The sequence below is a fragment of the Stigmatopora nigra genome, chromosome 10 (assembly GCF_051989575.1).
Source record: "Stigmatopora nigra isolate UIUO_SnigA chromosome 10, RoL_Snig_1.1, whole genome shotgun sequence".
In the NCBI taxonomy this organism is placed as follows: Eukaryota; Metazoa; Chordata; class Actinopteri; order Syngnathiformes; family Syngnathidae; genus Stigmatopora; species Stigmatopora nigra.
The window spans coordinates 10,452,559-10,480,194 of record NC_135517.1 but is presented as its reverse complement, the minus strand read 5'-3'; the positions used below and the strand labels follow the sequence as shown (position 1 = coordinate 10,480,194).

The window sequence follows — 27,636 nt, the reverse complement described above, 5'->3', positions numbered from 1 at the left end:
ACCAATACAATTCATTTTCTATTGAACTAAGATGCCAGTTCTGTCAGTGCACAAAACCTCCCGAGAAGAACGTTGAATTGCAAGAAGCCAAAAGTCAATAAAGACCGGTTTCAAAACATTTCATTGGATGCATTACAATTTCAAAGTAGGATCCAAAATGAAGCGTTTTAGGTTTTCGTTATTGACCGCCTCTCATTAGCTCCACTTCTCACTCCCACCGGTGAAGGAAGGAGGGCAAAGGCGGGAGAGGGGCGGTCAGGGAGAATTGTACTCTGGGGGTCAATAGACCGCTGAAACAAAGCCAATAGTTTAAATGGAACGATTATAGTAATTACACAGGGGTCTTACTTGCACCAGACCAGGAGGGGTTGTTGCGAAATGGCAACTAAACAATAGGCCATTATTTCTAAAAGCCAAACAAACACTTCAAAATAATAGAGGGTAAATACACTTTTCCCCGTGGACCTCTTTCAGAAAATATAAAAAATGCAAGGATGTAAAATCCTTCCACTTTCAAGATCAGGTTTTTAAAGTATTAACTGCCCAGTAACTGTGAATGACTGGGAAGGTTGGCGACGTTTACGCATTGGACGCGTAAACATGATGTGAAAAGTCTTCCAAATTAAAATGTATTTGATGCCTATCACTGTCAATAGTTGTAAAATTGTGAAATTATGTCAGGTTTTGAACCCCTAATTTAAAAACTCGGTTAAAGTGATGAGCTACATTTAGTGTTAAAACTGAGAAGTGAAACAGTGCGAGCTATAGCCAATGATATTTTATCAAATTTATGTGAGGCAATAAAAACTGTGCAGCAAGCCGCAGTTGACCCACAGACTATAGTTTGGAAACCAATGCCTTATAAGATTACAGCAGGAAATTGCATGCCATTTTGATCTGTTGCTATGCAAGCAGCAGCATTTTCTGCAGGCGATTGGGACAGTGTTTTACGAGCAAATGAAACTAATGGTTCCCCTGCCACATCTTTCACTATAGTGACAAATTTACCCAACTGATCTGGAATAAGTGATGTTGCACATGACAGTACAGTAGGATGGATTTATAGCCAAATGGCATATAGAGTGATTGTAAAGACGAGATTTGTCATGATACCCTCCAATAACAACAAAGCTGATCCTTTGTATTAAATAGTCTTCATTTTGTTTGAAGCAGGAACAGAGTAAGGGAGAACAGTACTGTTTATCGCACACGTTGGTTTTACCACAGAGAGTGCTTTTGTCTAAAATCAGTAACAAAATGATCTACCCAGCCTGACTGTAGAATCCCACGTGATATATTCATTAGATATGAAGCGAACTAAAACCTTTCAAGTTCTAAGAAAACCCAAGTGACATCCAGAAAACATTAAAGGTCGCTTAAATATATGACTGACTATTCTAAGACATTCATTAAAGAGTAAAAATTGTGACAACCAACCACATGTACTGTGACTGCCCGACGGGAACACGAGTGTCCACCGACTATGCCGCTCTCTGCACCGCTTATTTTCATCCAAAGGGTTTGCTGCAGCCTTTAAATCAACTCGTGCTACTCGTCTGGTTCCTCGCGCTTGGGTTGTTTCACTTTTTGGTTCCTTTGCATCATCCTCCGCAGCAACGCTTCAGGCCGGCTATTAATATTAACTCATGGCAATGTTTCCTTTATACTCAGCTAGAGGAAGATGGTAGAAAAAAATCTATGTTTTTAGAGTTAAGGAGGCCACGAGACGAGACGTTAGGTGAAAGTGAGAGAGTCCGTGAAATCAGATATTAATCTGGAGATCTTCTCCAAAAATAATTGGAAGCTGGGAAAATGTCACGGCGCCAGGTAATGTCAAGTATTGCCACAGGTCATGACGCATTGTCATCCTACTCCATAGAGCGGTAGTAAAAGAGTTTGCTTCAACCTAGTGCGGCAAAACAAGTTGACATTGTCAAGAATTGAGGAAAATCCAGCAGCTCAGACTATGGAGCTAGAAAAGTCTTAAAATGAACCCACCCACATTTTTCATGCATACAAACCTGACAGGAAACACACATATTGAAGGCACACACACACGAATATCTGACAAAAACCAGAGACACAAAAGGCACCAATACACCCTGAATCAATTAATTAGGACTGATACTAAAATAAAAAAAACAATGCTCTGAGGGTGGATTGGTCCATGCTATGTGGCTACTAAGTTTCAAGATGTGAATAGCAGAAAAGTAAGATTTCAAAGTTAGTTTCCAGAAGAAAAACAGTGACAATGACGAGAGTGGCATCTTGACAGGCCTCTAAAAATGGTACAGTACACCAACATCAAAAGCATGGTGACGGAGCATCGGGGCATGGGCGCGCTTTGATGCCTCAGGGACTGGCCATCTTGCTTTCATCAATGGTAAAGTTCAATTCCTCAGGATATTTTGCATATCTTGAAGTCAAACATAGTTTCGAGTGGTATTTGTTTAAGAAAACTTTTAATTCTAGAGATTTAGTCAACCTAATCAAGCCAAAACTGAACCATTCACATACAGATGCCTATTCCACTGTATAGCAGCGCCCACCCTATTACATGGCTATGATGTTATTTATACAGCTGACGCAGGCCTTCTGCCAAGTCATCATTTACCGATCGAAACTATGAGAGTCTGTCTCTGCTTTGCTTCGATTTGAAACACTTCATTTCCCATTCTCCCGGCAAAAAGACTGCAGCGACTTCTTAGCCCGCAGTCTTGTCAGGTCACGTTCTTAGAAACGCCATCCCCTCCTCTCGTAGAGCACACAAACAGCAGGGAGTGGTCCAAGTCATGCTTGAGCATAAACAAGTCAACGTTGCCAACAGTGTTAATCACGGTTTTACTGCTGCCGCGCTCCGGGATGCGCAGGCCGGCGGTTCATTGTAACGTTCAACTTCCTTTTTTTATCCTTTTGTATTGCACGCTGAATTATTTCAAAACAGTTAGTATTTTCTGCTCAGCTGATTCATCCCACTAAGGCCAAGCGCAATGAACTGAAGCGCACACAGGCCATAAAAAGATTACTTGTGTGGCGTTTGCATAATATGGGGAAGGCAAGCACTTGTTTAAATTCATGGACTGGAATATTTTTTTCCACATCCTTTCCATGTTTGAAATACCATCATTTTCGGGCCAATAAGTCACATCTGACTATAAATCGCACTCACCAAATGTGACAAGAAAACCATTTGGTCATATTCAAACCTCACAAAACCACAGGTTTCCCCATTGTATTCTATAAAATTTTGAGGGCAAAGATTTGCTGTAAAAATGCCATGAATTACCTGCACTGGACTATAAATCCTCAAGAGGGGAAAAGTCTTGTTAAACCATGACTAAATTGCAGTTAATTAATCTTTGGGGAGATGAAAGTTCCATTCTCACCCCATTCAGTCAAAAATCCCTCAACTCTGACTGAAAGCAACAGACGTCCAATCCATTTGAGGAGTGAGGGTGAAAGTCAAAGAAAAGGAACGTTCATTCGCTGCTACCCTGCCACTTCAAAAAGATCGGACGCTTACTAGTGATAAACTACAAACCTACAAACACAACTCCAGATGCCAAATCATCTAAAACTGACTCTGCTGCAGTGTATACTTAAGAGCTTCAAGTGAATTTCTGACGGCGTGCTTGAAATGACAAAAACATCGCCAGCGTTTGGATCTTCCGACACAGCTGGCACGCAGCTGCACGACACAGATACGGGAATTAGCAGCCCTAACGAGACAAACTTCTCTGGTGCGTCACTTGTTATTCACGAATTCCGCTACGACGAACAGCTGTTTAACGTTCCCCCTGTCTGCTTTGACATTGGTATCAACATGTCCAGATGTTCCTGAGACACATCTTTGAGTTTTCATTTGCATATGCATATCTGTTAATGTATGGATAGACTGATTGGGGTTGGACTCCTTATTGTAGCTAGCAGAAGGCCTAGACATATTAAAATGGCAGTATTGTCTCAACAAAAAAAACGAACACCAGACGACTAAAAATGCCAAGAACAATTACCGGGAGTAAAAAGGTTATTTGAATGTGTGGGTGAACCACAGTATGTGGGGAAAACAGCTTCTTTGAATTAAATGTGCTTTGCTGACAGGAACAAACAAACAAACCTGAGTATGCGGCTCTGTTTCTGTGCAAATACAACTGCCCACACACGCACATACACACAAAAGTCGACCATTTCACCAGTCACCACCATTACTCTATTAAGTGTCTTTTTCAGCAACCATAAGCAGCTTTCAGGGGAGAGAACAAGCTCTGATGGACACAGCACCCGTTTTCCCCACAAATTGCAGCTAGTTAGGTGAACTAATTATCCCGGAACTGGAAATGAGAGGTGTATTATTTTCCTTGCTGGCTGCACATTGGGAGTGATGATTTGGCCTTTTTTTGCCCCCGATGTTCTAGCCTTAGTAATGGGAACACTGAACTGCTACAACAGGCATATGCACAAAGTTATAAAATAGGAATCTTTGGCATGAAGTAGATTTGATACATATAAATGGCTTGTTATTCACATACAAAACACAATACAAATACATGTGCTCTAAAGCCGTTAGGGTTCAATTCTAATTTGGTTCAGTTTGTAACAGGTACGATGCAATATAGAGAAACAATGTCATGCAAATTAATTCCATCTTTTTTTACTTATTCCGATCCACAAAAATTACGTGATCATGACCAAGCCACGTGACTGGATTGTTAATACATATACATATATAAACACACTTTGTATGCAAATAAGAGCGGTAGATATCCATCCAATCAGGTGTAATAATACCACAACCCAATCGGCCGAAGAATCCCAAATACCTGCGATCTCTCCCTTAAAAATTGCTGGATTGAAAAAAACTATTATTGGCTCTATTCACAGAAAGTTCCTGCAGTGACCAATTTCCTCAGTTGAATAACAGAACCATGATTCACACTACTGAATCTAACTGTTCACTATAAATAGCGGACTACAGTATTACACAAGTAAGCAAAACACAAAGGCGATGTTCAACCTCTCATTCAACCTTTCATGATAGCATTGCTTAACCTTTAAAAGACCGCCAAGTATCACACAAAAGGCAGCCGCCATGCGCATCTGCTCACATTTATGTGACACTCGGCAGGAACAAGAAAATCTAAACTCCCTTTTTTCTTCCAGGGGTGTAATAACTGTTTACCAAATGTCATCTCGTTCACATGCTCCCACTAGCTCCATTAAAAGCTGACCTCGCATGGTACACGGAGACACCAGCGCCAATCCAAACCACGGGAGGCAAAGTGACTATCGGTCATGGATGACTCACCACTTTGAAGTCTTCTTCGCGGCACTCGGTTCCGCGGTAGTAGCAGGACAGCAGCATGTCCTTGATGTCGTGGCCTGTCCGGTCATAGAACTCGCGCATGTTGAATGGCCGAGGCTTGTAATTGTCGAAGTCGGCCCTCTCTTTCAGGACGTTCAGAACGTGTTCCTCCACCAGGTGAGGGTCACGGATCTCGTACCTGCACCAGAAAGGCATTCAATATGTGAGGATAAGAATGTGAGGAAAATGAAGGGATGTTATATATGTGAAAGTGTGATGCCTCATTGGATCAATGTTTTTAGTGTCCGTCAAATCGTGCGTCCAATCGTAATTTTGATGTGAAATATGTCCCTCAACTGATTGACCCTGGCCAAACTCCGCCTCCAAAATGTACAGGTCGTAATGTACGAGTTATAATAGAGCTGGGGCGGAGTTTAGTTGAGGTTAATGGACGTCAATGCCATTTCAATTGGCATGGCTGGCTTTGTGTGATTGACATGGATAGAAATCCAATCCAATTTCAACCAAAGAATCACTGCCAACCCTCCCAGTCAAAATGGATCAGCTGTCAATCACTGTCAACGACAGCCAATGAGTTAATGAAGGCTTTACATTAAACAATAAGAGCCTTTTCAGGATGTGTGGAGTAAGATTAATGTTTCATTCTGACACATGACAGTGTGACGCATGGCTTCATAAAAGAAAGCGGCCTGAAAAGTAAAGCACAGTCTGACGTCGGCTATCAACCTCTGGCACCTGCTCGAAGTCATTCAAATTAACCTCAATTAACTGACGTCACCTCCATTCAGAGGGCAGACAACCGGTCACCAGTGATGGCGACGCCGCCCTCTCCCATGGAGACACCAGCCAGGACGATTACGAGTGTTAAGATGAAACGCTATTAAAATGTAATTAGGAGAAACATTTGTAAGCTGTCGCACCAACTGTGTGAATGACACTGCCAAAGGATTTTTGGGGGAATAAATTAGTATACATATAACATCATTATGCTTGGCAATGTGTCTTTCAATTTTTGAATGAGTAAAAGACCAAAAAGGAAATATTAATTGTTTTCACCATTCTAGAATTTCTTTTGGTATAAATACTCTAACAAACTGAATATTGTATTTATTTTTAAAACAATGATTTTTCTTTTTAATGAAATCACAAAATATAACATGGTCAATATTTTCCTCTTTTTTGTGAATGTTAATGTAAATCGCACCTCATCTCATTTTCTGAACTGCTTTATCTATAGGGTTGCAGAGTACCTGGAGTAAACCCAAGCATTTTAAAAATGTATAAGAAAATATTTGCTATAAGAGGGTCACAAAAGAGGATTTGGACAAAATATAATGTTTCTAAATGATCTAACCTCCTGCGATTGTATGGCCACCGATTCAGGATGTTTCCCACCTGGTGGCCATAGTTAAATGTGAAATGCTCCAGCACCCCCACCCTTGTGAGAATAAGCAGTTGAGAAAATGAATGATCCGTAACTGGCATAATCACCAAATAATGAACCATGTATTATATCATGTCATTTCAATATCGTTATATAAAACGAAGCATATGATGATGTTTTTTGTTCCTTTTCCTTATCGCACCGCACTAGATCACACTTGTCAAATGTTGGCAACAACCCATGAAATGGCAGGTCAAAGCAAAACGGGCCCATTACTTCATCTCCACACATAACCCCGAGCTCGTGGGGCAACTTTGGCCCCCCCGGAGGTGGCCAAACATCATTACAGTTTCTCGAAGAAATACGACCCGGGGCCTCTTTATGGGGTTATCTTTTAGTTAAATGAATTGCATCCTGAGCCTCTGCTTTAGAAGCAACACCGAGCTGCCAGGAGAGCACTTAAGCTGCCACGTTTAGAAAGCCACCAGTGAGGAGACTTGAAAGTACACACAGCCTCAGTAATACATCTGAACTTTTTAATATTGCCCTTCCGCCGCTCCCTAAAGAAAACTCCGAGTTGGGAGACCCTCAATTGGATTATTGGGGGCGAGCACTTTAATTTCTTTCCGGGGATGGGAGGGGAATGGAAGGGGGGGATGAAAGCCGATCTGCATGGCTCGGCCGGCCTTTTTCAGGAAGAGCTCATCAAATTGTGCACGCGAGTGGCCTCATATTCAATACGTGTCGCTGCAAGGAGGTTCCATCAAGGATCTTGCGTGCGAAAATGAAATCTTTATGAAGGTAATGATCCAATTAGTCATGATTGATTTAGTAAATCAGATGCTTGTAACGTGCCCCGGGTGACTTGTAATATTAATTTCTGTTGGAGGAGTTTGGGAATGACTGAGAATTTCACACATTGTTGAGCAATGACAAGAGAACCAGAGGCAAAATTCTGCAAAAATAATGGAGTGCTTTGATGTAGAAAGTAGGGCAAAACCGTTTACTCGGCCAATATCAGCCCTTGCTAAATAAACAATAATACACATTTTCAAAACATATATTGATTCACCAACTAACACAAACAGACATGACAAATTAAAACGTGAAAAAGGATCCAAAGCTTGATGAAAATTGGAATGTTTTGCTATTTTTGCCTTTATATGCTATTATAGAGTTCCAAATAAGTCTAAAATTAGATTTTTTTTGAATGAACCTTAAAAAAATCCATATTAGCCGACTTATTATTATCCTTTAAACCACTATTTCCCTCACTTTCAAAACAATAAAAGGAAAAAAGGACAGTTTCACCAACAACACTATTATTCATTCAAATGATAAAACACAATCAAATATTATTCATCCCCGCCCATCCTCGAAAACTGCATCACCCACTTTCCCAATGTTGCTGTCCTTTTTTTGGCAGCAAACGCCACCATTAGCGCTAATTATTCCACAGTGACCTTGTTTTGTCAATTATGATCATCATTGACTTTGCGGCCTCATCTAAATAAAAAACTGAACAATTGACTCGTTGAGCGCCGCAAAGCGTGAAGGGAACACACACACACAAACCCAAAATGAGGAACTCCATCGATTTTCCTTCTAGGACAGAGTCAACTAATTCATCTTAAAGGGACAGACAACACCTATTAAAAATAACCTTCATACACAAGGTGGAAGAGTGTTAATTTTGAAAGGGGTGTGTTTGTGGTCAATGAACTGTAATTGAACAATGGCAGACAAACAGTTAACAATGTAACAAGGAAGACCGTGCAAAATGTGGGTACTACTTGCCTTTGATTGACTAAAATAGTACTGGAATTGACCAAATGTCCTAAAAGTACTTTAAAGTGCAGCATCTTAACTTTGTATGCAGGGACAACAGAATTTGGGGTGTGTTAACAATAATAATCACAATACGAGATCCGGTTTAGGGGCATATGAGGGCCCCTCTAGCCGTGTGTCTGTAGGGGCCCACACATTAGGATTGGGGAGCCTGCAATTAAAAACAAAACAAAACAAAACCCCCACCTCCGGCTATGCCGCTCTTTGTATATTAAGGAGAGAATAATTTGAACTAGCTAGGGTAAGCCATTTATTTTCACCGATAAGGAACGGACATGAATTACTTCCAGTTGTTGGCTATTTGCTGTCCATCCATGCCGAATGGGGAATTACCATTCAGATTAGCGCCACTCTGCCAAAAACAATGCAATCTGCTGTTACAGTATCTGATTGCATTCATCTGTAAAGTGTAGGCAAGGCCCAGCGTTCACCCACTAGTGTGTTGCCCGTTATCGGGAGGCGTACGAACGTCACGGTTTGATCGAAAAACCTTGAAAAATGAGCTTAGAACATAGGGATCCAATTTGCGCCCTTATCTCTGGCAGTTTTTTTTTCCTTCAGCAAGCAGGTCGGGAAGCCATATTTGAGCACATACGCAGTGAAAGGACGTCTCCCGGGGGCCAAAAGGAGTAGCAAGTAATGGTAGTGTTGGCAGCAGAATGCAGGATGACAGTGTTAATCAGTGGCTCCGCACTGTAGCTTAACAAACAGCTCTAATTACACGCGGATAAAGACGTGTTCATCATGCGGCTTACGAGGCACACGATAATTGCCGCGGCGTGTTGTGGCCCCTCCCTCCGCCTCGTGTGGCAAAATGTAGCATTTGCAAGAGACCGGCGCTTGTGTTTTCCCTTCGGCATTTTTCATTGGATTTGCAGTTTCATATGCCAGGCGCAGCTTCGAGGAAATGTACATTGATAAGTGAATAACTTATGAATTTCTGCAGTTACCGTTCATGGGTGTGAAGTATTATGCGGCAGACAGGAACATACCCTGGGAGGGAATTCTTAGGTTGAGTTAATTTAATAATTAAAACAGGAGTAGTTAAGCCTATTGCTGCTTCATCTGTGTCTTCTTAACAGATTCAATTTAGTGTGATTAAAATTGTGTGTCGTGCCCCTCACAAAAATAGATATCCTATCATATTGTCATAAATTACTTACCGTATTTACTCGCATATAAGCCGTATAAGCCATACCCTTGAAATTGCTTTAAAATTGTTGAATTTTACAATTTCTCTCGTATAAAATGCCCCCCTGATTCACAACTTTGTTTTTTCTTCACCAAATACTACACATTTTTGAATGACTACTTTTACATTTGAGTAATATTATTGTGCAGTAGCGTTACTCTTGCTCAACTGAAGTATTTGGCTACTTGACCTAGCAATTTATTTTAGTAAACGTTAGCTCTGAGAAAAATCATTTCCCGGAAAATGAGCATCCTGCATTCTGCCTACAGAGCACTGAAGTAGTGAAAAAGGCTGTCGAAACACAGATTAATGTTTATGGTGCAAAAGCGGTCTAATAAAACCGCTGTTTGTTCTGTGTATGAAATACATTGCGATAAAACCATTTTTGTTGTTACTGTAAAGGTAGAGAATAATACGTCTGAAAGAAGAATGCTGAATTTATGTTATACGTGGGCGTAGGATAGGAGTCACACTCCTTAGCCCACCGCACTGCCGGCATGGATCAATAAGCTAAAAATACACCATTGGCATCAGATACTGTTTATGTTGTGTTGTTGTGGCATGTACAGTTGTGAAGAAGGACTGTCATTTCGCCAAAGTGAAGGGAAAATTAGGACATGAAAAGTTGGCGGTAGACAGCCTGGAGTTTGTCATGTCTGGCCAAAGTTTAAATGATCAAAGCGCAGTGGACTTCAAAAAAGAGAAGAATGAACTGAAGGGATGTGGACGAGAGAAGGAAGCAGACATCAGCAGGGGATTTAAGGGAAAAAAACCCAGTAATGAGATGTGGAGGCAAAAGAAGTGCTCTGACAGCGTTTTCCTGCATGGCTTTTCACTATGTACAGCATACAGATCCCGTCCGTTCATCTTTTGTTACCGTTCGAGCTGTGACAGCTGCCTAAACTATCGGAATTAGAATGATTTGATGTTTTCTTGTAAAAAAAAGAGCTGGAAAACAATCTATGGAGAGCAAAATTCAAGTGAGAATTTCTAAGGTGAGTGTTTATTCATTCGTTCTTTTATTCTAATGATTAATTTTCTGAACCGCATTATGCTCACAAGATTTGCAGAGGGTGCTGGAGCCTATACCAGCTGACTTCGGGTTCGAGGCGGGCGACACGCTGAATTGGTGGCTAGCCAATCGCAGGGCACAAGGATGCAAACAACCATTCATGCTCACACTCATACACAAGAGTGTCCAATCAGCCTACCATGCATGTGTTTGGAATGTGAGAGGAACCCGGAGTAGCCGGAGAACATGCAAACTCCACATAGGTGGACCAACGTGGATTCGAACCCAGGACACCAAAGCTGTGAGGCGGACATGCTAATCACTCAATCCACTAAGTCGCTACCCTGATCTTTAAATTTGACAACATTTAGTTCCAAAACACCACTTATTGATGGCTTTAATTATTTATTTTTAATTTCAGATACTTTTTCTACCAATGTTTAGTGAGTCTGCATAAGGTTGCTGGAGCACATCTTTTGAAATCAAAGTTTCTGTGGTGAGAGTTTATTCCGATTTTCTCTTAAATATTAAACAAAATGTTACTCTCTCTCATCCACCAGTGAGAAATACAAATACTAGTACAATTTTCTCCCCATTGCTTTTTCATAGTGCTTGAACAATCTCTTTAAAATTGGACATCTTGTCACGTCTCTATCTTGTTTCAACACACCACTTATCGCTATCTTGTATTGCTTTGGGTTTTTTTTTGCTCGGCAAAATGAAAAAGGGTGAAGGCCGCTTTTGTTGTGGATGAAAGGTTCGCCCCGAGACGAAAGCGAGCCTTAAAAGGTTTTGCGTGTTTGAGCCATGTTGTTCTGGTATCCTCTGAGTGGGCCGGCAGCAAGCGAGACAGGTGTCAAAACATTGCTTTGCACTCACACTGCGACTCATGCGACTTAACTGACATCACCTTCCTGCCTTCCTTGACTGCAAAACAAACACAAGATCTATAAACTATAAAAAATGGATACGGCAACGGGCAAAAGACACCCTAGGAAATAATCGTGTCATGTAAATGTTAACATTAAAAAGCGTGTTTGTGCAGTGTGTCTGAGTCGATTCGATTTACTTCCCCATTGGGCCCGACCTTTTCCTGAACAGCACGTTATTGAGCGGGATCTGGCTAAATGTTGGGGCACTTAGGTAATAATTATTACGATTTCCTTTGCATTTTCTGTCATTATTTTTCACAAAGAAACCTGAAAGGCATCTCTAGAGTTGTATAGTTTGGTGCTGATCCAAATAAAAAGGGTTGGCTTTTGCAGAGCTCTGCACTTTGAAATGCTCTTCCGGGAAAACGTGCTACTCGCCTATTTTTTTTCTCACGCCAAAGGCCTTGTTTCAATCTGATGGGACCTTTGGCAATAGTTACACAGGCATCCCATCCCGTATGTTGGAATTCTTTTGAAAACCAAGCAAAGTCTTAAATAGTCTTTATGTGCCCTGAGATAACCTTTGTTGTGATTTGGGTGCTTTCAAAATAAATTCCCACAGATGGGCTCCCCCTCGAGGTAAAACCTTAGTGTCTGGCTGAGATTTGATTTGATCTGCTCGGCACTAGACAAATGGCTGGAGGTGAGGCAGGAGGAAGAAGGGGATGATGAACGGGAAGAAGCTATGCACGCATGATCGTGGCGAGCTTTGAGCTCCATTATGTACTCACATAACTGACAGTGGGTTTAATGTGTTTGTGTGTACAGACAAATATTTGAGTTATGCATGGACACAGATGTTTCCATTAAAAGGAAATGTGAATTGAAGGGACAGACATGTATACATTATACATGATAATAGCTGAAACAATGTTTTTATGTTAATTGTGCAAACACGTACACATTACGTGCCTCGGAATGGCTTGTTTGAGTAAGTTACAACTGCAATATACGCAATCTGTGACCATTGTGAGGATAAGCGGTTCAGCAAATGAATATATGCAATGTACAGTGGGTGAAATGTAGTTTCATGTTTAATTTTAAAACTTTGCTTCTGTAATTAGTGACAAAAAATCTTCAGGTCGCAGACGATGACATATTGCGTGTTTCTTTTTAAAAGTTAAACCTTTCTGCACTGACATTTTTAGTAAAATGACTTGGTTGGTGATCTGAATTGCCTAAATGTAGAAGGGAACCTTGTCCTGTTAAATCATTGAATTTGTCATCTCAATAGATTGAGGTCAAATTACAAATTAGTCACATAAAAACGTCAAACTTGTCACAGGACAACATCAAACTAGTACAAGAGTAAGACAAATTTGTCATTTCATAACAAAGCTGTACCACCTCCAGTCTGGCAGCAGTATGCTTCCACACTATTCATATGCATGCAAAAAATAAATGATAGCAAATGTACAGATTCTAAATATATCAAATTGGTAAAACTTGTCTAGTATGAATGTTACACATGTTGAAGAGGTTGCACTTATTTATTTTGAACACACAAAGCATCTGAAAGATTCGATTGACTAATCCCCCTGTAAAGATGGGGCCGTTATTTGCAACTACTCCTAGCAAAATTTGATAAATTCTAAAGTCTAAACCTGTTAAAAATGACAATTCCAAACGCGCATGGTCAAAGCCAACAGCACTCGAGCCACCCACTCGGTAAATGTGACGTGAGACGGAACGATAGCCAATCAGTCAGTGACCTGAAGCTCGCCATGTTGTCAGATTTCACAAATGGAAGAGCAACTAATTGTGTTTACTGGCTGGCAATGCGACACAAACGTCAAAACAGGGTAAAAATGACAAGCACTGACTTTTTAACAGTGAAATAAATGAACGCCCATATTAATATTATAATGCGACAAAGCAAAAAGCTACATTTCATGTCGTGTTTGCGGTTTGATTTCCCTCTTGTTTAGTTTCTGTCTTGTCCGATTAGGTTATTATTTTCACCTGTCAGTCTTTGGCCTTCTCTTGTGTCACTCGTTTCCAGCACACTTGTGCCTTGTCAATCTCTGTTGGCTCATGGTGCTTTCACATTGCATAGTTGAATATACCTAGAAGTTGAATATACTTTTTTTCCCCTACAATATTTTGGCAAATGAACATGTTTTAGACTTACCTTTGGGTCTTATTTGTAATACAAACTCATTGTACTTCTTGTTTACATTTTATTTACATTTTTAATTTAAAAAAACAATGCTGTTTTACTATTTATGATACTATACCATAGATACCAACTCAGTGGCTGCCATTGACAGAAATAGATGTCCATGCGGATCATGTTTCAATACCCCTGAGGCAGATGTGTCCAATGTATTTATTCTGAGATATTAGGCATGTAATGATAATGTTTCAGGGCCAACTCAGATGAGATGAATTGGATGTCTATCACTGTCAATGGCAGCCAATGAGTTGATTGATATTACAACCAAAACATATGTGCTATTTCTTAGCCAATCGATGACGTTTTGAGAGTGTTAGCATCATTAAGCAACTGGACGTATTTTATTTAGTGTGATTTAATAAGGTTTTGTTTTATTATTCCACGCTAAAGGCATGTTAAGTTGTTCCTTTTGTTGTCATTGGTGGCGTGGAAACTATTGTTGTTGTTGTTTTTTTCCTTATTCGTGGATGGATCACAAGGAAATATGATAGGTCCATTCCAAGGACTCACAGAGTCCAATTTTTAGTTGTTTTTTTGTTTTGTTTTTGTCTCAAGGCTGGTTCATTACATTAAAAAAAAATGAGTTATTGTATCTTCCATGTTCGCCAGTAGAGGGCACACAAATTTGGGGTTTTGTTGTTAATATTTCTGGGATGATGGTATGATTAAAGAGTGAGTCAGGCGGTCGTAGTTCATTTTGAACTTGTTGGACACTTTTGCTTACTGCTGTGACAGGGTAAAGTGTGTAAGTTATTCAATGTACAACACTGCCACCATCAAAAAATGCAAATCACTCATTTGGACTTGTAAAAGATATGTGCGTTGATTAACGCACCACCACACGTCAAATAGGTTTGAAATCCAAATCCGTGGGTCACTCACCTTCCATTGAGCAAAGCCAGCAGCTCACCTGCATGGTACAGGTCGTTACGGGTCACCCGAGTGAAGCGGAAGGCGTTCAGGTTGCAGAAGGTGACTGCCGGGAACTCCATGAGCGGTGCTGCCACCTCATCCAGCTTGGTGATGTGTGGGTACTGGAAGTACAAGTGCACTCGATCCACGCATACCAGAGCCAGCACGCCCACAGATCCCAGAAAGAAGAGGATCCACAGGCTGCGCTTGATGCACATGCGCTCGTAGGTGAACATGTGCGAGACGCCGTGCAGCGTGGAGCGGCTGGCGAACACCTCGATGGGGGGCGGTCGAGCCAAGTCCAAGTCCTCGGCGTCCGCTTTCAGATCCATGGTGGAAGGGAATCCGAGGGAGAATCAAGACGACTGGCTCGTTGAGATGGGGGAGAGAGAGAAATGCTTCGTTAAAGACAGGACTGGGTGGGCTGGGGGAAGTTCACGCCCTGATCACAAGCCTCCACGCTCGGGGAGGAAAAAGTGGCGAGGCGACCCACCGGGGCTCGCGCATCCGCACTTGTCCAAGTTCCCTTGAAAAAGCGAAAATAGGCGGTGTCGCCTCGTGCTGATTCTCAAGAGCAATCCCGAGGTTTTTGTGGAAACAGCTGCATCATGACGAGCTGTCACACGCAGCTTTGTGGCATCCTTCTTCTCCCCCTCCTCCCCATCCTTCTCCTCCTCTTCTTCCTCCTCCTCCTCTTCCTCCTCCTCCTCTCAGGCTTTCCACAATGCAGCTAATCAGCACGCTTTCAATGCCAAAAACGAGGACCGTGCACCTGGCAGGCTGCTAAAACGAAAAAGAATAATCATCTGACGACGTCAAATGAGGTGTTATTGTCCCCGAGAAACGCCAGAAACTAGCGGAGTACTCAAATGTGGACGCGCAGAAATCACTTCATGTCGTACAGTGAACAGTCGATTGATGCGAAAGAAACTGAATAGCTAGAAATTGGTAGCATGAATAAATGAGGTGATTTATCATGGCTGAGTGTTTGGAGTTTCTTTCATTCATCCGTGCATTCATTCATTCATTCATTTTCTCAACCGCTTTATCCTCAGTAGGGTCGCGCAGGGTGCTGGAGCCTGAATTGGTGGCCAGCCAATCGCTGGGCAAAGAAGACAAACAAACATTCAGACTGAACCTCATACTTAGTGGCAATTTAGAGTGTCCAATCACTCTTCCATTCATGTCTTTGGAATGTGGGAGGAAACTGGAGTACCCAGAGAAAACCCACACAGGAGAACATGCAAACTCCTCACAGGAGTTTTATTTGAACCCAGGTCCCACCCACTGCGAGGCCAACACACTAACCACTCACCTGCCATTGATAGAGTTTGAATGTTAAATAGCTCAAAGTCCAGTGAGCTGAAATTGTGAAAATTATTAAACATTTATTTATTACTGTTGTTGGTATTTACTACCTTAAAAGTTCTCATCACCAAGGGACTTAAATGTACAAGACTAGAACATTCTTGAACCCAATTAATTAGTCCTCATTGTCAAATTAACTAATTGTATCTAAATATCGGTGTCAGCATCTATATGCAATCCTGCAGGCCAACAAATAAAAACATACCTACACTTATCAAACAATATATACATATAAATGTAACATTTGATAGCCATGAGACACGTCATAAAACTAGCCCCAATAAAGGTATAAAAGCGTGTAAAGAAGAGGTTAATGGAGCTTTTCTAACAGGTTCCTGACACACAGGTGAGACGTTAAACATTTTCAACTTTCCCCTTTAGAAAACAACGCCCATTATATAGCAATATATAGTTAACCATCTGTTCTGTCACCATCAAATTGATGCCAATGAAATAAGGCAAAACTTCCAGATCTCTCATCGCAGCCACATTTGCCAAAGATGCAAGAAGCTTCACCCGTGAAATTATTCATAATTCTCACCGTAATTTTCATTTGCTGCAGCAACAACCCGGCAGTCATCTGCACAGCTCGCTTCTCGTATTGATTAGCGCTTGCCGAGAAGATGAGCAATGTTCTGTTGCCCGGGCAATAACAATTCTGACAAAGCATGACGCGGCTGTGACATAGCCTGATAGAAGGCTCTTTTCATCATCTGATGTGAAGTGTAATGAGTTCATCACTATTTGAAGTGGGAAAGTGGTGGTGAATCAAGGTTCGTTCATCCACCTCTTCAAATAATTTGGATATTTATTACTGTCAATGCCCATCTGTCAGTTAAACTCTTACACCCCCAAATTGGCATTTATCTGTTCTTTATTTCAATTACTGAGCATTTTTTTTCTAAATGAAACCTCACATAACACAAACCAGCTAATTTATAAAATAAGTTGTTTACTAGCTATGTCTAACCACGAGTGACTTAATTTTCGTAATAAATCCACTTTAATCTCATCAAATTGCAATTTTAATCTCGTTAAATTACTACTTGAATCCCTTTTATTACCATTTTCCCCCGTAATCTTACAATGCATTGCCTCTTTCTTATAATACTACTTTAATCTCCTAATATTTTGACAATTTTCTTAGTCCTTTGTTTTTTTTTGTCTTATTTTTTTGACTTACAGCCATTGGAAGCTTCCTGCTTGTTGTCCTGTCTGAATTCTGTCGGCGAAAGATCAATTCCCTCTATGGCGCGAAGATTGAACGTGCGCCCTTTCACGCGCATTACATTGACTTTGTCTGGGAACCCATTGCGCGACCAGAAAAAAAAACTTGGTCGGTCTGAATGCAGCATAAGACAAAATTTAAAAGGGCTGCCAAAAACAACACTGCATACCTGCAATTGTTGTCTTGGCATTCATCCAGGAAGTGACCTCATCAGATAAGCAGAAGGTGATGGTGAAGGTCTCTACAGATAAATGCTTGCTAGACCTAATAATGCAAATCAACCTAGAAAAATGCTCAGTACCTCAATGGGTGATGATCATTATCAGTCAAGGGCAACTTTATTGACAGCGAAAGGGACACCCCTCAATAAAACGCCTCCAACTGCGTCATCTACTTTTAGTATAATCACAGTCTTGTATTACGTGTTCGGCAGCCAGTTACATATATCGTGAAAGAAAAGCTCCCTGTGGATTTTGGTCCTATTCCAAATAAATTGTTCAAAAGTTAAACAGGGCACAAAACAGATATTTTTACTTTGGCTATCAAATGCGATGCTAGTAGTCCTCAATGCCATAGCAGGCATTGGGCCAATCCATTATATTTTTATTGCAAGCTACTTTAATATCAGTGCTTGCTCAGAGCAAATGAAGGACAAGAAGGCTGTCAAAGTAGTGCAGATCCTCATTACCAGTTGGGTTTATCTCAGAGGGGCTGTTTTTTTTATTTTTTTTGCTTTGTTTTGACTGGGTTTCCTTACTTTGCTCTCCTGGTTACAGTTCTCAGGTTTGTCATGAATTTATTCTTTATAGAATTCCATTAACTTGAGTTTTTATATTTTTGCCCAATGGGAAATGAACTTTTTCTTATGTCAAAGAATCCAAAAAGGCCTTTTCAGTTCTTTAGATTCTGTTTATTTGCTCAAAAACTTAATCCAAACCAGAGACTGTTCATGTTTCAGTGTCATTGACCAGAATAGAAGTCCAGTCTATTTTGAATGGCGTTACTGCTTTGGATTTTATGAATATATTTTGAAGGACAAACACATGATAAATAAATATACACATACACCTTTTGTGTTACAAACATTCCACCAGCTCTCCTGTACTATCCTTGGTTTTGAATAGTGTAATCGCTTTATTCTGTTATAGTTAAGGTCAGAGTTTGTTAATGTTCAGTTCATGTCCTATTTTTTCCTTACCGAGTCTTGTTCCTGTGATTGCCCATCGATTTCATCTCTTCTTGCCTGCTTTTGTATCAACCAATCTACTCATGTCACTCACTTGTCCCTCATTGTCTTGTTACCATGTAAACATAGCCACTGTGTATATCTAGCAAAAATTGCATACCTTCTTCTCCCGCAGAGTAAAAGCGTGTTTTGTTATTCTCTTTGCCTGGGTTTGAAAATTCCCCAGCTGAGAAGCTCCCCCGACCCTTTTAATGACTGACTCCAGGAGAAATTAATCTTAATTACTCCTTTTCCATAACAGCAAATGAAATATTCACACAAAGTCCTCGCATACACCTTCAAACCTCCTTACCTGCGTCCTTTTCCCCTAGCTTATTTATTTTTTGGAATATGCAATGAGACCAAAGTAAATCGCACAATGCCCCCTGCATATAGCAGATAGGCGGAGAAAAATGTGGCACCGGGCTAGAGTATGACATGAAAGGAATTAGCTTTCATTGAAGAGGTAATTGAAAATGAAATAGCTTGCAATAACTTTTCATAGCTGTCCATGAAAAGTGCTTATTATAAATTAGCTCAGGCTGTTTTTGACGTGAGCCAAAAGTGTAAGATGCAAATGTTACAAAAATCTATCTTGCAATCGAGAGCAATGACAACAAATTGCTGGGATGTCCTTTAAAATTATAGTTTTTTTTATAACTCTTTCAGCGCCATTGACGATTATAGACGTCTAACCACGTGACTCTTAAAAACTAAATTTAAACTCCTTCAATGAGTTCATCACTTGTAGATGCCCAATCCATTTGAACTGACCTGTACAAAACTAAATATAACTCCATAAGGCTAATTTTGCAATCAAATATATTGGATATTGCGAGCACCACTCTGTCGATACTTTTGGCAAATCTACATTCTGGTCTAAATATCATGTGGAGTTTAATATTCCTAATGATTTTCCCACTGATTGCATATAATAAAATAAAAAGGAAATCATGTTGGTTTAGATACAAGGGTGTTAAATTTATGGTCCATGGGCCAAAATGGGCCCGCCAGTGGGTCCAATCCAGGCCGTGGGCTTGTTCTGCCTGAAAGACACGTCTGACTTCACTGATACTAGACATTCCGAATCACATGCCTTTACTTTGACATCTGCGCCATAAAAACGGAGATTTGTGATTTGCATGATCGAGTCTCCCCGATACTCCACTTGGCTCACTTTGTGTCTGCAGTCAGCTATGAAATACCACTCGTAGTAATTCGTCTGCCATGTCTTCCACTGTGTTGTTGCATAACTGTAATCCACAGAGATTTTCGCATATGTAAATGAAAACACTGATCCTTTGAAAACTGGTCCGGCCCACTTGAAATTTAATTGCTGTGGAAGTGGGCCCCCAATACCGGTTTGACACACCTTGCTTTAGAAACTCAATTTACGTCAAGCGCTGAAGTAGAATTGCAAAGCCACTAATATGAAATGGGATTGTGTTGCATGCTAAGACATTTGCTTCCAAAAGTGTTTAAAGAAGTTAATTTTCTCCTCCCTCCAGTAATGAAGACAGTAGTCATGCATGACTGTGATATCTCAGAGACCATTGAAACTGTTTTACACATAGCAGTCTGATTGTCAGATTACATTAAACAGAAGATGCAGAAAAAAGACATTTGGCAAATGTATGGCCTAGTGCACTACTAGAAATTGCTTCACTGCCATGCCAGATCATCCTACATGCTTACATGGGTTTTTCATGCACATACTATACAGTTGTATTAAATTTCCCCCTCTTGATAGAGTATCACTATCCGCGCTGTCATGAGCATTTTCTAGGTGTAATCCCATCACCCTATTCCAACAACTTGACGTACCTTTTGCTGAACGCAGCTAATTGACGTAGTTCTTTTCTCGCCTCTTCTCCCCGGGGAATAATTATGGTGACAGGTATAAAAGTGGGGTGAAATGAACTGAGCGGCACAAGCTGCTCTTAATGCTATTTAATTAGTCTCAAACATCCTGTACAACAGTGTTTATTAAAAAAGAGACGTCATTTTTAATTTGGATTTTCAATATGAAATACCTGGTGGACTTTTGTAATTACTTCTAATACGGTGATGTCAAACTGGGCTGACACATTGTTTTGTGTGGCCTGCTAAAGGGAATCATTTGCATATTTTTTTTGCTAAAATAAAGTGTTGGTTCTTTGAAAATTGGAAAACATTTTTCCCCTGTTTAACTAAATAAAACAAAATTTACATTTTACAAATATAAAGAATATTTTTCCCAAGCTTTTATTTTATTTCTTTAAAAAAGCAATGATGTAACGAATAGGGGGAAAAAAAAAACTATATAAATTGGTCACCCGGTGGTGCAGTGGTTCTTCGACCTGACTTTGATGCAAACAGTCTGGGTACAATTCCCACTTGGTGGCAGTGTGATTATGATAGTGAATGAGTTTGTGTGCTGTGACTGACTAGCGACCAGTCTAGGGTGTAGTTTAGCTTTCGCCCAAAGACAACTGGCTCCAGTAATTCCCTCAACCCTTTTTAGGGTGGCCGGTATGGAACATTAATAAATACATGAATGAAGAATATGAATTATTTCCCACCCTTTTCTAAAAATAATCAAAATAAATGAAGACCTGTAGAGATGGCAATGCAATAATCATATCTGCTAAAATTGAATGCGAGGATGTTTTGGCTAGAAGAATTTTGTTGATGTGTTTCCTCAGGTTGAATATTGAACATGGTCCCAGTCAAAATGTATTGAATGTTCAGCAATGGCAATTGCAGCCAAATGACTCCAGTCATCCACCCCTAGCTGGAAACCCTAACTAAATAACAGATACTTCTTGATTTTAGCACCCAGAGCATTAATGTGCAATAATATTCACTATCTCCAGCTTTTTCAATGGAGTCGTTCTGTTTTCTTTGTATCGTTTGGTTCCTTTCCTTAGGGGGAGAATTCTAACATTGGGTTACAGAAATGTAGTATTCCTGGCACGTGACTCATGCACCACCACTTAAACCAAGCTGGAACCCAGTAGTGTTACATCGCTGGAGAGAGAGAGTCACGCAGCAAGAAGAGGTTTAATCACCTGCTGCAGCCTCCTGGAACAAGGAAGATAGATCACCGTTACTCCACTTGAATCAATCAAGAACCTGTAGTCACAGCAGATCATCTTTTCCTTAACCGACATTGTGTATCCCCCAACCGTGCTAATGCATTCAATCCCACTACCTTTGCAGGGAAGATGGAGGGTAGACTTAAAAAAGAAGACAAGTGGGAAATGTGATTGCAGAGGGAAAAAAAGAAGAGAGTGTTGTTGTCAGTGTTAGTCACATTGATTGTTTTCAGTGTCATTGCAATTAAAGTTTAAAAACAAGGCAGGTAGTGGATGAATTTTCGTGCACGTTATCGGTACATATTATACTTGGTTGAAAGAGAATTGTTACTTTTAGGGCAGAAACACAAATTAATTTTTGCACTACACTTTTATTGAAAATGGTGGCCCGCTGGTGTTGTAGTCACCGCATCGGCCTCACAGTACTGATATCGAGGCTTTGATCCCTTGCATGTTCGCCCTGGCTTGCATGGTTTTTCTTGGGGTACTCCGATGTCTACTCGCATCCCAAAAACATACACTCTAAGCTAGTTGAACTTCTAAATTGGCCCCTTCTTCTTGTGCCCTGTGATTGGCTGGAAAACAATGTGAGGATGATCAGTAAACAAAAACAAAAATGTAAACGAAATGTATGAATGAATGTTTCACAAAAAGTCACTTACAAATCATTCATATTTTTTTTTATAATTAGTTATGGAGGTTAATTCTGGAGGTGTCATTCATTTACCCCCACACTCACACATTTTGATGGGAACTAAACAGAGTCCCCATTAACAAAAGGGGGTGTGGTATCAAGCGCTAGCATCTTTAATTAACACATCCCCCAACACTCCCTAACTTTGATCTCAACATTCCATGGATGTAAGTGGAGGTTGCCACGGTGATGGCGGGTCGGGCTCGATACATGGATGAGATGTCCCCTCTTTTCACGGCGTTTCATCCCTCCGCCCACGTCCTCTTGGGGGCCGCTCAATTATCACTCTGGCCCGATATCGCCGTAATGGCCCGATAAGGAAGTCATCCCAAATCCATCCACTTTTAATGGCTTCCTGTCTAATTAGGAGCCTGATGGTAAAAACAGACATACACACACTCACCCATTAGGAAGTTTTCAAGTGATCGAAAACCCTATTGTCGGGATTATCGGTATAACTTTTGCCTTTAAAGAGTGCTGAGACACGTTTGACTCGAGAGGACTGATCTTTTTTTTTGTTTAAAACGTTCATGGGCGAGAAATCTTTTAGGCTCACTTCTCACGCTATCTTATTATGTAGCTTGGTTTGTTAAAATGTTCAAGGCAAGCGCGCGAGAAATCTTTTAGGCTCACTTCTCACACTATCTTTTAAGAGATTTGGTTGGCTTTTTGGCACGAAAAAAGTTAACGGATTATTTTAGTTGACTTTTTAACTCTGTATGAAAGCTATTTTTTTCAAATGCTTGAATTCTGTAATACGTTGACGTAATTACAAATGTTACATGAATGCTTTGGAGAGATGAGACCAGGGCCACATTTTCCCATGCTTATCTCCTCGTGCTTGTCAGTTTCAAGCAGGAATCAAAAGGGCTGTGATGTAAATATTAACTCAGAGCTCGCACACCATTTCATCATTTTAAATGGAGTAGTGTAAGAAAGGTGGAGTTATTCAGACACTTTTATCCACATTGATTTCAAAATTTAAACACTATTGAGTAGATATGTCCCAAATCTGACCAGAAGATCGGAAATTGAAGGATTGGAGTTTTATAAAAATATAAACAAATAAATGTCCCAGTGCCAATAACACACCGGCTGGAGTTTTTAATTTCCTTTTCTAATTTTATGGAAAAACTAAGTTTTTTCAAAATGCTTTTATTATTTTGAATTACTTATGTTTTTGTTATTATTATTTTATTTGCATTTTAGTCTGTTTATTATTTTTTATCAAATTTTTTCTTCAACGTATTCATTTTATTTAAGCTTATTTATGTTTTTTTTCTGGTAGCTGTTTTGAATTGTGCAGAAAATGTTGCACTCAATCTGAACTTAACTCATATGTTTACAATGATTTTTTTGGGTGGAAAAAACAACCCCTAATATTTTCCATTCCTCCTTTCTTCTAACAGCCACGTGCCCATGCACTGATACCGTGAGCGAGTACGATAACGGACTGTGGGACAGTCCACAGGTGTGTAGCTGGACAACCCACGCACATTTACAGTAATATACCAAAATCGAAGGTTGAGTCGAGGTATAAAAGAAGCTGAAAAACATCTACATCTCTTCATAAAACGTTGGTGACGCTTTGCAGACATGCTGAGGTTTTTGGTCTTGACAACTCTGGCAGCTCTGGGTAAGAAAACGAAACACTCACACGCCCACACACACACACACACACACACACACACACACACAATATGGAAATGTTCATTATTGATCCTTTTCCTCTCCATCAGCCTGCTCGCTGTCACCTTGTCATTCATTTGAAGCTCAGTGAATCTAAATGGAGTGCAGTGCATTATTCTGGCACTCTCTTTCAACTAAAACTGAAATGTCTCATTTCTTATCTTTTTCTGCCAGTGCTGGCTGAGCTGGAGCCCCAGCCCAGGTACTTGGAGGACAGTTTGGAGAGGGTAGTAGGAGGTGAAGTGGCCCAGGAGAACTCCTGGCCTTGGCAGGTAAATTCTTGGAGAATGAAAGGGATGACTTTGGCAGAGAAGATGGATTTCAATGGCACCTTTTCCTGCTTAGATTTCCCTTCAGTACAAATCTGGCTCCAGGTTCCATCACACGTGTGGGGGAACTCTGATTGAAAGAGGATGGGTCATGACTGCTGCTCACTGCGTGGACCGGTACCAGGATTATTTTATTGTGTTCTTGTGTTTTTGTGAGGATATGCTGCATGGAAAATCAATGAACGAAAAAGAAATATCGGCAGTTGTGGTTAAAACAAAAAGGAAAGTAAAAACAATAGTAACGACAGTAAAAAAAAAAGTAAAAGTAGGTTTTGAATACGCACCATTGTGGCTGTTAAGCAGGCTGACTGCTGAGCTAATAGCTCTAGCTTTGGCCACCATCAGTTATTTATTTCAGTTCTCCGGCAGTAAGATTTTAATATACCCAGCGTTCTACTAAGTCCACTAAGTCAAGGTACACATGGATCACAGGATAAAAACAATTCTAATATGTATTGTTTTGTGCTAACGCAATTTTCAGTTCTTAAAAAAAACTTTACCTACAGTCACCGAAGCACTATTCTGTTTTTACATGTATTTTAAAAGTTGTCTTTTTTCAAATGGTAAAATTCTGCCAAGCACAGCTGCCGATATTTTACTGTGAACGTGTGGTTTTTGTGAGTTTTTTTTTTCAAATTTATATGCAATAAGAAACCTGTGGTTGTTGAATCGTGGACTTGACTTGCAGCCAAAGGACGTGGCGTGTAGTTCTGGGTGAGCACGACCTGAACAGGAACAGCGGCAGAGAGCAGGTCATGAGCGTCAGCCAGGTTTACATCCACCCCAGATGGAACTCCAACAACGTGGCCGGCGGGTGAGGATAAATTTACACTACAGGTTTATTTTTATTGCTTTCAAAAAGCTAAAAGTCTCCCAGGCAGGATAATAAAGTCATGCAGTCACAAACAAAGCTGCTGCATAAGTAATGTTTGTGGCATTGGTCATTTTACAAAGAGGATAACGAATATACATACTCCTGTCAGTATTGGTTCAGTACATGTCTGGCAAACCCAAGGCCGGGGGGCTAGTTCCAGCCCATCTAGTCATTTTGAGGGATCCGCAAAAGTAATTAATCGACAATTTTTTTTTACCCTTCCTTTTCAAATGAAATGGACGTAGACCAGTGATAAAATCCTCGCCAATAACACCGAAATAGTTATTTTTTTCTGTCAATCACAGCTTCGACATTGCCCTGCTGCGTTTGTCCGGCGCTGCCACCCTCAACTCTTACGTGCAACTGGGCTCCCTTCCCCCCTCGGGTCAGGTTCTGCCCCACAACAACCGTTGCTACATCACCGGTTGGGGACTCACATCCAGTGAGTAGTTTTCCCATACACCCACCCGTTCGCTTCTATTTCGGAACGCTAGCTCACCGCTTTTGTTAAATAGCTGGAGGCAGCCTGTCTGCGCAACTGAAGCAGGCTTACCTACCCGTGGTGGACCACAAGACCTGCACTAGCCCCAGCTGGTGGGGTGGCAGCATCAAGACCACCATGGTGTGCGCCGGCGGTTCATCTGAGTCTGGCTGCAACGTGAGTCGCCGTTGATGTTTTGGACAAAAATCTGAAAGGTTTTTCATTCTAACGCTTGTTTTTCCCCCTCAGGGTGACTCTGGCGGTCCTCTCAACTGCATGGTAAACGGAAGATACTACGTACATGGCATTGCCAGCTTCGTCTCCGGCTACGGATGTAACGCTATCAGGAAGCCCACCGTCTTCACCCGCGTTTCCGCCTACAACGAATGGATGGACTCGGTGGGTGGTGAGACTCACATTCGGAACTGAGTCAACATCAGCCTAATTTTTCCCTTTTCTGTTCATAGATCATGATGTAAACAGAAGTACACAACTTGGAACGTCGTTTGTCAAGTCTGTATATGGTCCAATGTACTACAATCTTTCAAAATAAAGTACATTGACATAACATCAATTTATGACTCTTTCTGGTTGGCTGACATAAAGTTGTACTGGTGCAATAAAACTGATGAGGAATGATTAATTCATTGCAGACTTATTGGTGCCTGTGTTGCCTCTAGAGACTATTCAGTTTCAACATTCTTCTTAATATTACATCTAAAAAATGGAAGAGAATTTAAAAAAGTGAAAGAAATAAGAACATAATTGCTTTGAAAGGCTCAATTAACTGATCATTTTTAGGCCTACAATTCTCTAAATGTTTAATCAAGCAAACATAATACTATTGTCAAGTAATTAGATAATTTATTAGTTGTTTTTACTTATATGGATAAGAAAAGACTCCCTTCTTCTAACAGGAAAAAAATAATGTGATTCTACTTAAACATTACTTAGTAATGGGCAGATTAACATGGGTTGATCTAGTTAAACTGTCATATGGACTCTAACTAAACTTTTTGTTTTAAATCCATGGTTTCCTTTATTTTATTTTCGCATGTCAATACAGTTGTTTATAAGTAGCATTAATAAACACTGTCAAAGAAAGTTAATGTTTGGATTCAAATTAATCATTCTAATGACACCTCACATCAAAACTGAACTACTAAAGACTAAAAAAATCCAAGATACTGTAGTTTTATTTCACTTTATATGACACCATGTCACAACTGTATTATGTAACACTGTGCATCGAACCCCGCTGGAGTCAGATCAGTGGAAGCGTTGTCAAAATTTGACCAGTCAACAGTTTTGCCATGTCTTCAGAAATCTTGCCAGCATTTGAAAATGTCACACACACAGAAATGAAGAAAAAAACAACGAGCCGTTGTGCTGAAAAATGTCAATTTTGAATCATTTCCAAGAATTCAGCTTTTTTTTCTTCCTGACTTCCTTGAAACTTTTTGTTTGATCTAATAAGAGATTTGAAGCAAAAAAAATGCATGCGGCACTTGATTTTTTTAGGTTGTTTTGTGCTTTTGTGACGCAGGACAAATGCTGTGAAGTCAAGTTAAATGTAGACTGAAGTGAAGTATCTCCAACTTCTTTAAAATCATAACTCTTACAGCAGAAATAATATTCAATAAACTACACAAGAGTAATTTATTGAATATTATTTCTGTTGTGAATCAAATTGAAATGGATTTGTCACTGTCAGATGTCCATTTGAAGTGGAATTAAATTCAATTTCATAACAAATTAAGAGTAAATAAAGAGTAAATAAAGAATATTTTTTCAATTTAATTTTCTAAACTTTGTTTAATTGTTTTAGATTTCACGATTTTCACATACTTAATAATGTATACATTCGAATCATTTTAAGTAGAAGGGTTGCA

At 40.2% G+C, this 27,636-nt stretch overlaps 2 protein-coding genes across 3 annotated transcripts in view; one reads left to right on the top strand and one right to left on the bottom strand.

The window, feature by feature from the left end:
• Nucleotides 1-15,463, bottom strand: part of asic1b (acid-sensing (proton-gated) ion channel 1b) — a 93,453-nt gene extending 77,990 nt beyond the window's left edge. Inside the window, exons 1-2 of one of the 2 annotated variants that reach the window (XM_077727342.1) lie at nucleotides 14,750-15,463; nucleotides 5,306-5,501 (exon numbers count right to left, since the gene is read on the bottom strand). In XM_077727342.1, the coding sequence (XP_077583468.1) occupies nucleotides 5,306-5,501; nucleotides 14,750-15,111 (558 nt within the window). In that variant the 5' untranslated portion in view covers nucleotides 15,112-15,463. The remainder of the gene's footprint in view (nucleotides 1-5,305; nucleotides 5,502-14,749) is intronic. The other variant, XM_077727343.1, reaches the window with a different exon arrangement.
• On the top strand, nucleotides 7,408-26,318 carry LOC144203760 (elastase-1-like). Its single transcript, XM_077727347.1, has 9 exons — nucleotides 7,408-7,508; nucleotides 23,781-24,007; nucleotides 24,235-24,332; nucleotides 24,406-24,506; nucleotides 25,078-25,203; nucleotides 25,569-25,705; nucleotides 25,779-25,921; nucleotides 25,994-26,143; nucleotides 26,212-26,318. Exons 2-9 carry the CDS (start codon nucleotides 23,968-23,970, stop codon nucleotides 26,221-26,223), a joined length of 807 nt encoding a protein of 268 aa, XP_077583473.1. The 5' UTR covers nucleotides 7,408-7,508; nucleotides 23,781-23,967; the 3' UTR covers nucleotides 26,224-26,318.
• Nucleotides 26,319-27,636: the final 1,318 nt, after the last annotated feature.

Excerpts from the sequence above, each read along its gene's own strand:
- LOC144203760 (XM_077727347.1), top strand. The coding sequence starts at position 23,968 with ATGCTGAGGTTTTTGGTCTTGACAACTCTGGCAGCTCTGG. Across the intron at positions 24,008-24,234 it reads GACAACTCTGGCAGCTCTGG|TGCTGGCTGAGCTGGAGCCC; the intron begins GTAAGAAAACGA and ends TTTTTCTGCCAG. Across the intron at positions 24,507-25,077 it reads GCTGCTCACTGCGTGGACCG|CCAAAGGACGTGGCGTGTAG; the intron begins GTACCAGGATTA and ends CTTGACTTGCAG.